At 39.6% G+C, this 17,475-nt stretch overlaps 1 protein-coding gene across 5 annotated transcripts in view; it reads left to right on the top strand.

Moving 5' to 3' along the window:
- Nucleotides 1–17,475, top strand: part of UBAP2 (ubiquitin associated protein 2) — a 125,991-nt gene that overhangs the window by 16,567 nt on the left and 91,949 nt on the right. For all 5 annotated transcript variants that reach the window (XM_056323773.1, XM_056323774.1, XM_056323776.1 and 2 more), the window contains 4 exons: nt 6,649–6,788; nt 10,829–10,906; nt 12,532–12,642; nt 16,540–16,693. In XM_056323773.1, coding sequence (XP_056179748.1) covers nt 6,690–6,788; nt 10,829–10,906; nt 12,532–12,642; nt 16,540–16,693 — 442 coding nt within the window. In that variant the 5' untranslated portion in view covers nt 6,649–6,689. Of the gene's footprint in view, nt 1–6,648; nt 6,789–10,828; nt 10,907–12,531; nt 12,643–16,539; nt 16,694–17,475 lie in introns of those variants that run through there.

Here is a 17,475-nt window from a genome sequence, read left to right on the forward strand (position 1 = left end):
GAGAATTCATGTAAGAAGAGCCTTTTCAATGACAGGGCAAACAGGGCAAGAGATGAGTTCCTTCCATCAAAGATGACAGGAACATGTATTTAATATTTCCTCAGGTCTTAGAATGTTGAGACAGGCCAGAGCTTTTCTTAAAATGCTCCTCAGCAGATAAACTTACTTCAAAAGTGAGCTTGTTGTTGCCCCTTCCTCACAGGATCCACATGACTGTTGCTTCTTAGAGAATTCCCATTTTTTATATATTATATTTCTATGTAGACTAGGGTAGTTTTGTTTTATTTTTTTTTTAAGTTCTTGACAACAGCTGTGGTCTGGTCTGTGTTATGGTCTAGTGAGAATCTAGTTCTGCCACTCCTGAGAGTGGTGCTTACGTACAAAATAACATGCAGTCAGTCAAACTGGGTCTCTGTCACGTAAGATTCCATTACAGTCAATGGTAAGTACTGGTAACGAGTGCATCTTGCAGGTCCTTGCAAACACGGGGCTTTATAATTAGTTAGGACAGGGAGCAAGACTTTATTCTTTTTGTATGTGGGAGTCCAGCCGGTTGCTGTCTGAAATATTCTTCTTGCAGAAAGGCAGCAAAAGATGAGAATACATTGTCCAGAATCACTGGACAGTGTTGTCTTCTGATGACCGTCGAGCTGGATGGGTTTTGCTAACCAGTTTTTTAGCAGTCTGAAGATTGCCTTGGTTGTGTGAAAGGTAAAAACCCTAGGTGAAAATTGGTTAGACTTACGTGATTTTAGGGTGATTTTTTTTTTTTTTTCTAATGGTACTGAAAGTTGAATTTGGGGAAATCTAGATTCCTCCTTCAAAAGGTTCAGAACGAGTAAGGGCACTTGTTGCCTCTGAAGTTTGCGTATTTATAAAGAAATTATGAGGGCAAGTCTGCTGGATGTTTATTGGGTGTAGTTGGCAGACTGATTAAAGCTAGAGTAATCGTCAGTGTATACTAAAATGTAAAACACATGCTAGGCAGAGACTGGGATAATAGTGTAGATAGATATTATGAGATTAGAAGATTATTTAAAAATAATGTTAAATGATACTACTTAACTTCCATAATAAGTGCGTGCAGAAAATGTGCACTGTTTGGTCCCCTTTTTTACACCATGCTTTTGAGAGGGGCTCAGGGTATGTGACCAGCCTTTGCCTAACTCCAGTCTTTGTAGATGAACACTTCTTTTCCAAAGCAATGCTGTCTTGTCTTTTATTTGTAAGAACTATTCGTAGATTTCTTTGTCATCTTTTGTATAACATTTGCTTAGGAATGCTACTGCTTGAATTCAGTTTTTTGCTGGTAACAGGGTATTTTTGATTTCTGTAAATCAGGGTATGTTCTTAGCGAATTATAGACTGACTTGGCAGAATAATAATTTTAACTGTTAACTCAGTGGGTTTTAAGAAAGCTGGGTAAGAGTATTGTTTATTTGGTGTGCTTTGCTAACACAACAGGAAGTGTATATGTTAGTTTATGTGTTTGTGCTGGTACTCTGTCCACACCCAGCAATCCTCTTTTCTTGGAAAAATGTTACAGCATACACATAGTACAATTTCTCTCATCTGTGGTATTCTGCCAGTGATGCAGGTCTACTCCTGGCCATCAATATTTTTCCTGTTTACTGTAGAAGATCATAAGGTGGGACATGAATCCTCCCAGGATCCGTAAGTCCAGGTTACTGTTGTTGGCTTGGGGCAGTACAGACACTGAATAATCAGCACTGCTCCTGAGGAACATCTGACTCTTGCAAACTTTTTTCCCCTTTCAAGCAGTAGTAAAGGTGGTGAGATACTTCAGACAACAGCACGTGAGGGAAATGCATTACATCGATGCTTTGCAGACATGATTTTTTTCCTTATGTCACGTTATTGCTATAGCAGTAAAATCTAGTCTCATTGTACATATACAGTGGTCATGCCATCATGAGGCAGTGTCCTGTAGCTCTTTCCCAGCCCTGTCATTGTGAGAAATCCTTGTCAGTTGGTTTGTGTTTGGAGTATAAAAAAGCTATCACGTTTTTAAGGTGTTCACACAGATTTCTTCGCGTTGTTCTTTATCACAGATCCTTGTCCAGAGAGTCAACAAAAAAACTTTCTTGAGACTGCCTCAGGAAAAGAATTGAAACTGCAAATGTTTTGTTCAGCTGATGAAATTGAATATCGAACTTCAGAAGGATTCTTGAAAGTCAGGTGGTATTGCAGTGCGTGGTCTGTCCCTGGAAGTTTAGCAATAGATTTACTGTGTCTTGCAGGGCTTGCAACCCTATCAAGTCAATTTGTGTACTGTGTATCCCTAGCTTTTCTGACTACCTTGAGTCTAAAAGGACTAGATTTCTTGCCAAAGGAAACTTGAACAAAAAAATCAAAGAAAACATTATTAGCTTTAAAAACATGCTTTTTGTGTTGATATGCATTCATTTATTCTTCAATTCTTTGCCTTCCTCTTTTTTGCCTTCCTCTTTTCCTTCTAAAATTCAAAGCAAACCCCCAGCTGAATGTGTTGGATAAGACTTAACATTATGGAGGCTTTGGGAGGAAGCAGAGTTTGGTCTTTTCAGCAAAGTTGGATGTTGAGATACCAATACTTTTGTACTGCTTTTGGAAACGAGAATAATTGTTGCCATTCTATCACCAGTCTAGTGAGGGCTTATATGATGCTGTATCTGCTGTTGCAGTGTAGCTTCTTGGGCTAAACTTGCTGTACAGAAAGAAACACTAAAAAACCCAAAACATTGAGATTTGAGGATGATTTTGCTCTTAAATGCCTCTCTTGCTTTCCATTTTTAAGTCTAGTTATTTGCTTTATGAGGAAATCCTGATATTTGGATTTCTTAGAGCTTGAGGAGCTAAATGTACTTGAACAATTTTCTTGACTACTGGTCAAGGTTTTTTAGATTTTTGTTTTGTTTGGCATTGTGTTTGTTTGTTTTTAAAATAGAAGTAAAGATAACCTTCCTCTGGAGGTACCAGATTACATCAGTGGAAAAAATGGTTTACAGCAATCTTGTGCTGCCTTTTTTTTTTTTTTTTTTTTTCATTATCGTGAAAGGAAGTATGACCACCTTTGCACAACAGTTCTGGGAAGTCCAGTCTCTAATGCTTTCTCCTCCTTTTTTGCTAGTGCTCTAGAGGTCTATTTCATTTAATGTGTATCTATTTCTTCAAAATACAGCTGTTTTGGCTCCTTACTAAAGTTGTGGTCAAGTCAGATATTAACTGCTAATGAGGGACTTTTGCACTGAGCCAGACCCTGATGTGGAAACTGAAGCATCTGCTTGTCTGACTATTTTTTTTTTATCTTTATAAGAGATATTAATTAAGAGTTGTCTTCCTCTCAAATCTTCTTTCCTCGTTTGATCTTCCATTAAAATTAAGTTCATCAGTTTGTGATAGCCTGCCCATTGCTATGACAACAGTCTGCCAAACGGACTTTAGTATGAGGAATGGGAGAGAGTAAGAAGCTACTTTGCGGGCTAGGAAATGTTCCTGTTCAGCCCCATCTTACTAATTAATAATATCCCACTTAACACTCAAAACTGTAGTCACTATGGTAATTTGGAGGCAATGGCTGTCTGCCTCTCTTCTGCCTGCTGCTTTGGTACCTTAAAGGGTAGGTGTGGTGGGGTGTGAAGTGTCAGCGCGTGCCTGTGCCGGGGAGGTGCGATGTTTCCCTGGTCAGTGCAGCAGCAGTGGTGAAGCAGGACCCTTCAGCTTCTTGTGCATGCTAGGGCAGGGCTGGTTGCTGTGTTTGGATGCTGCCTGTAGGTAGTGGGAGCCAACAAGGGGAAGATAAAATGGCTTTATTTTGAAAGCTCTCTTTATATTAAGCTGCCAGTTGTGCTTTTATGAAGATTGGATTGTGTCTGAAATGGGTTATAGCATGTTTGCCGTGGCTTGATGGGGAATGTTGAGCTGAGGGTGTGTTTCTGCGCTTGTCTGAAGGAAGTACAAGTCCATACTGCTGTCAGGAAGGCTCTCCCCGTTGCTGGCTTTCTGCTTTGGACCTGGTGCCAAATTGTGCTCCTCGTGGGCTGCACGGTCAGCAAGATGAGGGTCATCTGTAAAGATCCTGTTACACTGTTCAGGTTGTTTGGCTCTGTTCCTACCAGCAGGATGATCTTGCTTTGCTGCTTTATTCCCCAGGAGTGTTGCAGACGTTTGTGTGCCTGCCTTTTTCCTTAAAGTATCCTTTCATCCTGAAAAACAAACATGGCACAGAGACACTCTAAAATAGGTGTTAGGAGAGGGAGAAAAGACACAGTCCTCTTCAGGTACTGTAGGTTGCCTTCCCATCCTAAGTGTAGGCTAGAGTTCAGCGTGTGCTTTACAAATGACAGAAAACTCTGTGTTTTAATGTATGTGTACTGTTGTTATGTCCAAAACATGGATCAAAAAATATGGAGTAGCTTTGGTGAAATTACAGAAAATAGCATTGAAATGTATGTCAGAATTCCTACGTACCAGAATCTGTGTAAATGTTAATTCAGAAACTGCAAAACAAATTGAGACCCAATGGAATTATGGTTTCTCAACATATCTTATATCATATTAATTCCTGGTTAATTCCAGGAAATCATATTTGAAACTGTTAACTTGCCTTTCAGAGAGGTTAGTGCTGTATGTCATGTTCTCTGTTCAGAGCTTTTTTTCTTTGCCTGTTGTGCTAGGTTCAAATCGTGATGAGCTGATGACAACTTGGAACATCCACCCCCCCCACTCCCCCCCAGAAAACCACCCCAAAACAACATAAACCAGCCTGAAGGTCATTATTAATCTTTGCAAACCTAAGTTTTCAGACATTGGCAATCCAGTCAGCAAGGCTTCCAAAGCAGATTTCAACACAAAGAGCAAAATTAGTTTCTACTGCAAACTCAACTGAAGACTGTCTGTCCATAATGTGTTTAAAATATCAGTGGGCAGCCATGGCCAGGTAGTCAGTGATAAATTCTGAACTTGCTGTTCAGGGTGTTTCCACATCTACTTGATATTTCACTTTCCATAAAACATGTTGCCACGAGCTTGAATAACCTCTGTATTAATTGTATTTGGCTTTTAGGGTGCCAGGCACAGTGTTCTGAATGCTTGTGTGTTCTGGGGCTTACAAGACAACAAAAGTTAGACTACCTTAAAAGACTGGGAGACATACTGGCTTTGGTGAATATATTCATAAAGCTGGAGAAACACAGTGTTCCAATTCAGCTCATACTACAGTCAGTTCCTGGTAAAGGCAGGCCTTTTCTTGTTAAATATGTAAGGGTTCAGGGAAATACACTTTCTCCTCAGACTTTATTGAATACTTTGAATTTCTTTATGTGTTAGTTAATGTCGGGGTTCAATTTTGGCCAACAAAAATGTATTTCTGAAGTGAAGAGGAGATTTAGATGATAATGGAGTAAATTTTCTCTTTGATTCTAGGTGAGGCTCCTGAGCATCTTGAATCAGTGTTAAACTGAAACATCTCATTGCAACTTTTAATTGTTGAGTACACATTCTTGTCCATGCAATCACAGTAGTCTACTCAGTCTTCATCTGAGTGTTATTGTGCATTGAGCTTGGTGATAGCCAGCTTGCACCAGAGCTGCTGCCCTGATAAGTTGCATGCTGAGGCATGTTCATACATTAGGGCTGCCATAAAAGTGTTTTGCTGCTTGCTTGCACATCTTCTGCCCAGGTGCACTGCTTAGAGGTTGTCCTTTGTTCCCTAAATGTGCAGTTTTACTTCCTAGTATCATGGGGATAGAAACCAGGCAGTTGACTGTGACTGTTCTGACCAGTTGAGACTGTTTCCAGTTACCATAACTACTATAAACCATCCTCATCAATTGGCTGTGTGTTAGATACTGTACAAACACAGTACAGGGCTAGTAAATTTGTTTCAAAGTAATCTCAGTGTTAGAGGATGAGTGAGCGTGAAAGCTGACTGCCACAAACAGGATAGCATTGATATATGTGTGTGTGTGTGGATTTGGGTTTTCTTTTGGAAACCACAAGGGTATGTTTAAAGCAGAGTAACAGGTAGTTTTGTAAATATTTTCTGTTAAGTATGAGGGAGAACAAAACAAAAATACTGGCTACAGGGGCTGGATTTAAAGGTAAGTATCATCATTTCTCTTATAAATGAGAGGTGAGAAATAGAGTGGGCGTTGGCCATGACCTCTGTATATGTGCAGGAAAGCAGTTTGATGGTAGGGGAGAGAGAGCAGCTGCCTAGTTTGTGAATGTGATTTTTGCATATTCTGAGAGTGTATGAGAGTGGTTAAATTCCAGGCATCAAAACAAGACAGCAGGTATTACATAAATGTAAGGAGTGATGCAGCTGTAATTTCAGCATATAGCAAAGTCTGTATATAAATAACTGGAAAAAGCTGTGAGATTTAGATGTTGTCTGGAAGTACAGATCTAGACAGATAGCAATCAGCTGACAAAAATGTTTTTTACCCAGTACATTTCCCCATTTACAGTAAAGACTGCATTATATCCAGTAATAGTATATTAAAGCTGCTTTCTCAGGAGTCTCTATGTAGAGCTCGTGGTAAATACAGGAGGAGTTCAAGCTGCTACATTAGTATATTATCTGGATGTTGAATCAGTATCATGAATCATGCCTTAACTCATGCTGTTTGTTTTTTTTTCTTTCAGATTTTCTATTTTGTACATACATTGTTTTGTATATACTGTATATGATGACTTCAGTGGGCAGTGAACGTACCCGGGGCACTCGGGACAAAACACAGATTTCAACCACACAGCCAACACAACCACAGAAACAAGTAGTACAGGTATGTGATACTATATAATCTTCTTTGAGTTGAAAGTGAACATGTAATGATAGGCATTTTTTCCCAAAGTCAGTAAAAACTGAGAAAACATGGGAGGAAAAGCCATGGTCTTTTTCTGGAAGAGTATGTTTGATACCTGGCTGTAATTTCTCAGTAATCCAGCATAGCATTAAATTGTTCCTGTATTCTTGCCTGAAAAGGAGCTTTATGTTCTTCAGCAACGTTGCCCATCAGTGAGGAATTCTGTGCTTATACCTGTGTCAGGATTTCTGTTCTTTGACCTCAGTGTCCTCAGATCTCAGCTGTTCCATATGCCAGCCTCCTGATGCTAGAAGATTTCTGGTCAGTAGAGGAATTTGGGTGGGTGGGTGGCAATAGCTTCATTAGGTGCGTGCTGTATTTTACAGCATGATTCAGCATATCTGCAAGTCAAAGTCCTAAACTTCTTGTGCAGTGTCCTCAGAAAGTGAAATGAAGGGGATCATCACCTAGTGGATTGAAATTATTTTGAGTATCTGCGAGACTGAAATTAAGCTCCTACCCATTGTCTTGATTCTCAGCAGCAAAGTAGTCAAAAGTCGCGTGCTTGTCTGGGTTTCAGAGTGCAAAATGTCTGCTCCTGGGAACACATTATTCTCTTGTCAGGTACCTCTCAAAATTGGACCCAATTCAAGAATTGCCTCAGTTCTCTGCTGGCAGAGAGTTCATTAGTCTAGAGGTGCTCCCTTGGGAAATTGTCTTTTATTGTCTTTCAGACTGATCTTTTAACATGGAGGGGGTCTTGGTTTGTTTTGAACAGTATTAATTATGTGACCTCAAGCCCTTATCTCCTTGCACTGCAGTGCTTTGCATAGTGGTGATTCATGCTAATGTGTGGATTTAGAAAGTGACTTTCAACAGATGAAGTTGAATTTGTTTTTATTTTATAAAATAAGTAAGGCTGCAGGAGTGTAGTTAGCAGGTTGACAGAAGTGGTGGTTTCCTCTTTTCTGACATTTGCAAGACAGCAGTGGAGTATTCTGCCCAGTTTTGGATTCCCTGCACAAGACAGACATTGACAGATGGGAGCAAGTCCAGCAAAAAGCTACGAAGATGGTTGAAAGGCTGGAGCACAGGATGAATGAGTGGTGGCTGAGGGAACTGGATTGCTCAGCCTTAAGAAGGCAAGGCAAGGTCATATCTTCTGTTCAGATACCTCATGAAAGGGAATAGGAAAGATGAAGCCAGACTTTTCTCAGAGAGACAATGGCATAGGTTGGAGCACTGGAAATTCTAGCTTTTAAAAGGGAAAAAAATTGTTTACCATGAACATGGTCATGAATTAAGAGAAGATATGGGGTCTCTGTCTGGCCCCAAGCAGCTCCTCTGATGGGACATGCTTTCAGCGGGAGGTTGCACTGAGTTGTCACTGGAGAATCTTTCCAACCTGTGTGACTCATTGTAAGTGTTAAGCCTTACAGACCTTTTACTACATTTTTCTGCTTATTCCACTTCTTGCATAGTAGATAACTGGTTTGGTCAATTTGATTGAAAAAGATGGTTATTTAATATACAGCAATTATGTTTCAGTGCACCACTGCTTTATTTTTAGATATCAGGTAGACCTTCCTGCTTAGTCAGGCTTTACAGATCAACAGAAACATGTGGGATTTTACTGTTTAATCACCACTGATTAATTTTTATGAGTGCAGAATAAAGTTGCTTTCCCAAATGGAGATTTCATTGTCATAATACCACATTAATCATCGTTTAAGTTATTTAAGAAGAAATATCACAGTTCTTTTGCATTGTGTCTGGATAATAGATATACCACTTTCTTATAAGACCTGGGCTTATTACTGTCACTTAATTCTGTGTTTTGCACACTTCTGTTTTCTGGTAGTTTGAAGTTGTTAGTTAAAAATTTCCTTTAGTCTGTTACGCTGCAAAGATAATGTATCTTGTAAGGTTGATAAAATTTTTTGTCTTAAGATGCTAATATTTTCTTAGTTACAGTCAAAACTTAATTATAATCTTGTATAGGATGCTACAATGTTACTTGTAATGATGGTGCCTTAAAAATAAAGAATAACCACTTGCTGGGAAACAAACCAAAACTTTGTGACACTGACTTGATATTTGTGTAGTAAAGACGTTTTATGGGTTTTTGTTGTCGTTTTTTTTCTTCTGAATCTTCAGTTCCATCTGGGTGTAATCCACTGGCATAACTGTTAGTGATATTGCACCTACTTGTTTCTAAGCTCTCTGCTTACACAGGAAAACTGAACTTACTGACACACATTTCATACTGTTAAAAAATTGATAAATATTTGTCTTCTAATGTGGAATCAAAAAGTTGGTTTATATAAAAACGGATCTAATGGCTTCCTGTTTCTGGTTAAATATGCCATCATGTCACTATAGAAATTACATTGCCTGAATGTTTTTACTTTGGATATCTTCAAAGGAAATCTCTTCACTAGCTTAAAAGCTGCAATGGGCCTGAGGAGCCTGAAGTCATAGGGAGAAGATGGAGCAACAAGGCTTAATTCCTGAAACCAGCAAACCTTTATTTTTTCTCTCTGCTGAGCTCTCAGGAGACACCAAGAGTAGGCTTTTTTGTACAGAGCATCACACTGATGAGGAGGCTTCTGTGGAGGGTGGCACTGTGACTGGCATGGGGAGTTCAAGAGCAGGCTCCTCTCTCTGATACTGGGTGGAGTGACGTGTTAAGCTGTCAGATGACGCTTTGAAAATGTGAAGTAGTGCAGAGTACTTCATTGCAAATGCCAGTTGTCTTGGAACATCGCCTCTGAGAACAGCAAATGTCTTTTCCCTCAAGGAACTGGGAAAGCTGCAGTAGCTTTTCAGAAAATAAGCAGCTGGTGGTGTACGGTGTAGTAATTTTTAGACTCTTCTCAGCATTTACACTTGGCAACCTCCTCTAGAGCTGTATTTGTGGTAAGCTCCAAAAGCAAAGCAGTTTGAGGCTGATTAAGTCTGAACTTGTGAGGCATAGAATTTCATGTGGGTATCCTGTGAAGTGAGACTGTGCAAGGTGAGGTTCAGCCAGCTGCCCAGGATGAATCCTTTCTGCCAAGAATTTCAGTGGATATGGTGGTCCCCTCCTCAATGAAGAAGTCTTCTGCAGCACGTAAACTCACATTTTGGGTCCTGGCTCTCTTCAGCCTTCTCTAGCATGAGATGGCAGCCTCTTCTGTTTGAGCAAAAATCAAGCTATGTCCAGGGTCATGTAGCAGTTATCTCTGTTATTCTCATGGCAGTGCAGTTCAAGTAGACTGCAAGTGCCATGCTATTAAGAATGGTCTGTATGATGTGACATTAATGTTCTGGAGTTGCTTTCTCTCTGGGGCAGCCATAGCTCATTTGTATTTATGGCACGTTACTGCATCCATTCATTTTAGTCTTTCAGCTTTTGGAGAAGTTGTCAGCACAGATTTGTGGTCCAGAAATGTTACAGGAGTACCAAATATTTCATCAATAGCAAGATCCTTTAGCAGTTTTCAGAGACCAATATTCACTTATAAAGAAAGTGCAGCTGTTCACAGGCAAAATCTTGAGGCACGACTCAGTCTCTTTTTAAGTGCTCATAAAACTACGGTCAGGTTGTTCAAAGAGTTGTGGAAGATGATGTGAGCAGGAGTTATCAGAGATGTGATTAACTTAGAAATACCACGGCCAGTTTGTTATGGTAAAAGTTGTAACTGGAGTGGTAGATATTGAGTAAAAGTAAGGGTAATAATGTCAAAGCATATGCTTCTATGGTAAAGTCTCTATTTTATTATATGATTGGCTTATTTATGTGGTGACCTTTAAGTGTGGTTCAGACACATTAGAATCTGTTGAAATTGCTTCTGCCCCACCCAACTTTTTAACTATAAAATGGTGGTAGAGGAGATGTTAATCCCTTCTGCATAGCACCTCTGTGCTTGTTCATGTTCTTTTTGAGAATCTGGAGGAAAAAAATACACTGATGCTAGGAGATACTTTTAAAAATATGTTATCTTTTGTGTACTTTATTGGATGTTTGCATTTTTCAGGCAACAGCAGAACAGATTCGCCTTGCTCAGATGATCTACGATAAGAACGATGCAGATTTTGAAGATAAAGTGAAACAAGTATGTTTCTTACGGCACAGATCTTTTTTTGCCCTGCAATAAAGTGCTCCAAAACTGGCTTACATTTTGTAGCTAGAGCATCTGTTTCTGATTCAGATGAAACCTTTTCCAGAAGGATGTAAATTTAACTAGGAAAAGGTGTTCTTATTGCACTGTAAAGTCTTTTTACGAGAAGTTGTGTGGTAATATAGCTCTGGATGTATTGTTACATTGGTGTATTTTCCTTTGTAAATAACCCTTTAAGCCAGAACTCATCTGTACCGATGTCTCTTCCAGAATGTATCTGCCTAGTATGGTCCTGATGCTTAATGATTGTCAGAATAAAGAGTGCATTCAACTTGTCCACATGTACATATACATGGGAAAAATGTAACCTATGTAACCTATATTTGCTGTTTTTCAGGAAAAGTAAAAATCTAATCATAGCTTGAAGATGAATTGAAGTGTTATTTTTTAAAAAAATATCTGACCTCCCAGACCTGTGTATGCATTAAAATGACAGAATTATGCTGTGAAAATGAAGTCTCACACCATTTCTTCTACCACGCTGAGTTTTGGGTGTAGACGCTCAAGATTCCATTACTCAGTTGTAGGTCAGACCATTAATTCAAGCTGTACTGAGAATCCGAGTCCCTGTTCTGCTGTGGGTGTTGGTATTTTGTCCTAGTAAACACATTGCAACTCACAAAGAACCTAGGAGTACACCCAGAAGGAGAGAAGAATTAGCATGAATGCGTTAATGCAGTAGAGGAGCAGGTTTCGTGATTTATTTTCCTTTGTAAAACCTCCTCTGAAACATTAAATACTTTTTGTTGTTCTTGTTATAAACTTGTTCCATTGCTGTGCCAGAAGTGAAGCCTTACACTTCCTGAAGGACCCCCATCAATAGTGCCTGTGGGTCTACGGGTGAAAGGATAAGAATTAAGTTGTGCATAGGAAATCTCTGATACTTTACGTTGTGCATATATATTGCTAGCTTATGTAGTTTTTCTTCGGGTGAAGTTGCTGGATGTCCCATGACGGACTGTGATTATTTCCATCCCACACTCCTCAGGATGTGCACTGCAGGTCCAAGGAGCATAATTCAGTACTAGTTCTCCTTGAGTAGCCATTGTTTACGCCTTTTGTGTGGTCTTATGTTGAAGCGGATTGAGGCAGCTGATCTGACTGAAAAATAACTTTTTCCTTAGTCTGGATATTTTTCCAGATCTGTTTTCTGCCATGGCTTAGCTTATGTCTGTTCTCATGCAGTGGGATAAAGAGAGGGATGTTTGGTAGGGAGGGAGATAGGATGATCCTGGAGCTGTCCTGGTCTTTTGCTTCTTTACCCTCGTATGCTGCTATCTGGAGTAACAGCGTTTGCAGCAAGCATGAATGGGAGGGGGGCGGTTAAAAAAAAAAAATGTGTGAAAGAGAGTGCTTTCTTGATTACCATTTAGTTTATGTTTCATCCTGCCTGTTCTAAATCCCAAGCAGATCTGTAAAATACAGATACCTTTATTTAGGATTTCAGTTTGCTCTGACACCATAGCTATGTACTTTCTTGGAATCTGTGGTGGTACTAACTCTTTGTTTTGTTATGATGATAATGTAGATATTTTAACTTGTCTGACTTTTACTGCCAGCTTATGGAAGTGACGGGGAAAAACCAGGATGAGTGCATAGTGGCACTACATGATTGTAATGGGGATGTGAACAGAGCAATCAACATACTGCTGGAAGGAAGTTCAGACACGGTAAGATTTTACTTCATATTAAACCGCTCTTTCAGCTTGCTGCATCTTTCTACTTCTGAAAGAAGTTGGGAAAGTCATATTTCAGTAGCTTTTAATTACCACATCTCTATTCAAATTCTTTAGAAGGAAATGGAGATTGGGGCAGCTTCTCTACTGCATGCATGCCTTAGAATAGGCTGAACTTTGAAAATGCTGTGGGTGTTTAGCTGGTCTGTTGCAGAGTCATTTGGCTTTTATTTACATGCAGCAATTTTAACTCTGTATCAGAACTCAGTGCTTTGTCAGATGTGGGCCTGTTTTTTGCTGCAATGTTTGTAGTTACTCTGTAGCACCTCCACAACCCTGAGACCTGAGTCTAAGTGTTTCCAGGAAGGGCAGTCTTTGTAAGCGAAAAGGGCAGGCAGATACATTAATTTTCACAACTCTGTAGGGCTGTGTTGCTGGAATGGAAGCTGGAGGAGGTTTCCTATCTGAAAGTTACACTGACAACGCTACTAATGGCAGAAGAGGATACAGCAAGTAGTTGCTTCTTTCACCCTGTTGCTGTTCTGCATGGCTTCATTGAAAACCAGAAAGAGGATACTAAACAATGTGTATACAACAACAAATAATGTTGCTTAGAATGTTGCACAGAGCGATTTCTTTTTTTACCCCAAGAGATACCAGGAAAGTATGTCTTGCTGTGGTTGAAGTTTTTGCTGGAGGGACTTCTTAACAGGTCATCTGAGGCAGTAAACTAGATTCCATCTCATTTAAATTGGGAAAGAAAATTGACTTCCTTTCTTAATGCTGAACGTTCAGTATTTCCTGTGGTTTATCAGGATGTGTGCTCTGGCTTATTGTTAATAAGGACACCCCGCCACCCCCCAGTTCTAGGACACATACCATTCTGACTGAGGGGACTTTCTTTTCTATCCCCTTTCATTTATTAGAGTTGAGGTAATTTAAAACACAGAAATATATAATACTGAGCAAGCTGGCAAGTTTGGAGTAGAAGAGAGCATCTCGATTAAATCTGTGTTGGTAATGCGCTGGTTTTGTGTTCTCCTGTACTTCTTATATTTGCCATTTTCTGGTTGAAAACAGTTTTCTGGTTGGTAGATAATGTTAAATGCTTTCTTCTTACTTTAGCAGATTGTTAGAAGTGATCATGACGTGGAAGAAAATTTCTGAACTCATTTATCAATTAGAAGCAATATATCCACATGTTCTGGTCTTTTGATAAGTCCCTCTGAACCCGCTGCTCTCTGTAGACAAAATGTAACTTAGAAACAAATACAGAGAACTTAAGGGGCTCAGGGAGGAAGGAGTATTCATTGAAGGTTGTGAAGAAATTTATTTTTCTTTATGGAAGTTTGTGGTCTTCCAACTTGAAGGGTTTGTTTTAAGGCAATTATTTTACAGAACAGTTTAACAGGATTTGATGCGAAGTTGGAAACAGAAGTAGTACTAGTTCTGAATGCGGATTCCCAAATCTCTTTTTCTAGATTTACTCTGCTTTGATACACTAGAAGTTTTTTTTTTACCTCATTTGTAAGATGTGCCTATGCTATTTGAGGAATTAGAGCGCAAGGAGTGATAACTGGAATGCCTGTTTGTAAACTAATGCTCTTGCCAGTTTTGTCTTTTTTTTTTCTTTTTTTTTTAATGCTATGATCTTTAAGGCTTTATGCTTTATGATTATACTATACTATATGATTTAGTATTTATGCTTTATAAAGATTTTTCACTTGCAGCAGTTGTGACAGGGGCTTTGCACAGACAGAGGCATGTGGATGAGAGTAGAGAAGGGCATGTTTCTTTGCTCAAGACTTCTAGTCTTTTAACTTCCTACAGGCGTAAGATCCTTTTATGCCTGAATATGTTTTATTTCCTATACCTTTGAAGATAGAACAAAGGGGCCCTTTCAGATTATTCTTCTTTCCTTCCAAGATTAGGCCAGCAAGCAAGCTTCTGTTAGATGTTTTCAAAGGTCAGGCTCACAACTGTCATTTGGGTTGCCTCAGGCATTGTCAGCTGAAATTGTAGTCAATTAGCTCCCTTAGAAAACCAGACAGCTTCGATAGTCTGTGATGGATTCCCATGCTCAGAGGTAGCAGCATCCTCTGTCTTAAAGGACATGCCCAACTTCTCAAGGCTTTCCTCAGAATTACATTGTGGGAAGGCATGGATCTGATGTTTTCATAGTCATCCTTTTACTGATCCTTCCCAAATCTTGTAAAACATTACAAAGGAGAGGCTGCTTACTCTTAAACTTTGCAGGATCATCCAGTTTTGGGTATTTCTTGAAATGGTCGAAGGCACCGTGCCTATCACTGAAATAGTGTATTCTGAACTATATAGACTTCATTCTTCAGTTGTCAGTGCAGTTATTTTTCCTCCTATGAAGTATTTCTAAAGCTCTAGGAGTGTTTAATGTTTTTAATGTATAATGCAGTTACGCAGGCAACAGCAGGTGAAGCCATGTGAAAGTTACTGGTGCAAACTGTTTTCTGTGGCACAGCTAATATGGTGTTGCCCAAATGCATAGTTTTGTACTTCAAATCCATTCTGTCTGTGCTTCATATAAGTTGGCTGATGGTGGTGTAGTTCTGTATACTGGAAACGAAACTGAGAAGCGATTTCAGCCTTCTTTCTCACCTATACCACGTCAAAACCCAAGAGAGTAACCATTCTTTTAACTTTTTATTCTCTCAAAGCAGACTCTGAACCATTGAGTTTATACTTGTAAACTGCTTTGTGACCTGCTTTCTCAACAGCATTTTTCTCAGTTCTAGGCATCTTGGGCTAGCTGGTCATTGCCTGCCTTGTGGGGGCTTCTGAGTTACTGTTGCCTGAGTTGAGAGGAGACAGGACAGGACCTAGAAGATAGCCAACCTTTTTTGTTTGATGCTGGTGCCTGTCAGAGGTTGGGGCTTTATGTAGTACCTCACAGCTGATGGCACCTTATTTAGATATGCAGATTTCCTGCTTAAATACCTTACATGGGCACTTAGCTTCTAGAGATGGGGACATACACAGGACACCTGTCTGCCACCTTCATGGTTTGCAAATAACACCTTTCTTCATCTTTGCTTTGCTTAATAGACTAACCATGCAATTGCATAATATGTGGGTTGCTGTGCTATTCCTAGCAAGTGTTCTAGTAGTTTTATTTTCAACTCCTACAGATATGGGTCTGATATGATCCTTGAATTTATTTTAAAGATGGAGTTTAATATTAAAGCTGAAGTCTGATGTTTGGACCTTGGTCCCTTGTCTTGTTTAGACATAGTTTTTCCTGTGTTTTGCTGTGTGTGATGAGCTGTAGCTGTTCGGAGTGGATGGTCTGGTTTACCATGGCCCCAGTTTTCCCAGGTTGTTACTCTACCATTCTGTGTCCTGGTGCTTGAATTCTAGTGTGTCTGGGTAATGGTTTTTCTCCCCACCCCCACCCCCCGCTTTAGGCCACATACTTACGCTCATCAGTCTCTTGTTCAATGATGCTTAAAAGCATTTTTTCATTTCCTTGGGAGAAAAAGATAGCTCTGTGCATGCTCTCTTGCTAGATTTATGGAGGTAGTTGAGAGGAAAAGTGTTGCTTGCTTTGCAGATTTTCTGCATTGTGGTTGTATCTAGGCTTCCTTGAACTAGTAAAAGTCCATTACAGCCAGAAATATTTGGGTTTTTTACGTTCCATAAAACAATCCAACTTCTAAAACTTGTTTCTTTCTCATCTCTTCCCAAAAATATGGCCTGTTTCCATTTATATCAGTGTAGTTGCAAGGTATTACATATGTGAAGTTACGCAAATACCTGTTTGTTACCATGAACTGGAAGGGTGTGAGGTGGAGATATGCACTGAGAGCTGTCTCTTCCATTTTGACTTTTGTATCTAATTCTATTCTACCCAAATAGACTTCTTGGGAGACTGTAGGGGGAAAGAAGAAAAGCCTTGGAAAGGAAAGTTCAGAAAACAAAGAGAACAGAGAAAAACGAGGGGACAGAGAAGTGAGTCGCGGACGGGGAATTTCCAACAGACGGGGAAGAGGAGGCAGCCGTGGCCGAGAGTGTACGTACAGGGGTTCATTTTTAAAGATTCAGGTGCTTTTCTTGCAGCTGAAACTGGCTAAGGGCAAGTACTTAATGGAGTAAAGTCCATCTGAGCTATAGCTCAGTGCTGAAGGGATCATAACTCGTTTGTGTAACAGGTATGCCTGATCTGTCTACATGAGGAGGCTTTGGGATGGTCTGTGCCTGTTCACAGATGCTCAATTTAATTTAAATTTCTGTCCTTTTTTCATTAGTTGATCTTGTACAAGTTGCTGTTCTTGGTGCAAGTTTTAGAATTGACTATTTGTAAGACTGCTTGAGAGCAAGTGTGCCGCTGCGCAGCTGATACACTTTTTCGTTTCTTTTAATGAAAAAATTATCCAGCTTTGACTTCATCTCCTTTTATGAGGGGGAGAACCTGAAGATGTTCTCATCTTCTCATAAGGGGCATGAGAAGACTGGGATCATTATTAATCTTTAGCATATATTACTCACATAAGCCAACCAAAGGTGAGTTTCTACAACAGAGAAAATTCTTTGAGTTGAAACATTTTGAAATTTGCCAGACTTTATAGGTCTGCAATAGTACATTGTACAAGAGCAAACTGATGTTTCCAAGTTACATAGAATCACATTAGTTCACCACTAGATCCATGCTGCTTTTTTCACTTAAGTTTTATCAGCAGTATCAAAGCTGTATTCATTGCCTGTAAGGGTTGTACGCAACAGTGACAGATGAGCAGAGAAACTGGAATGAAAACAGTGTGTTTAACTTTCACTTAAAAGCGGGGAAAATATTTA

The sequence above is a fragment of the Falco biarmicus genome, chromosome Z, assembly GCF_023638135.1.
Source record: "Falco biarmicus isolate bFalBia1 chromosome Z, bFalBia1.pri, whole genome shotgun sequence".
NCBI classification, from domain to species: domain Eukaryota; kingdom Metazoa; phylum Chordata; class Aves; order Falconiformes; family Falconidae; genus Falco; species Falco biarmicus.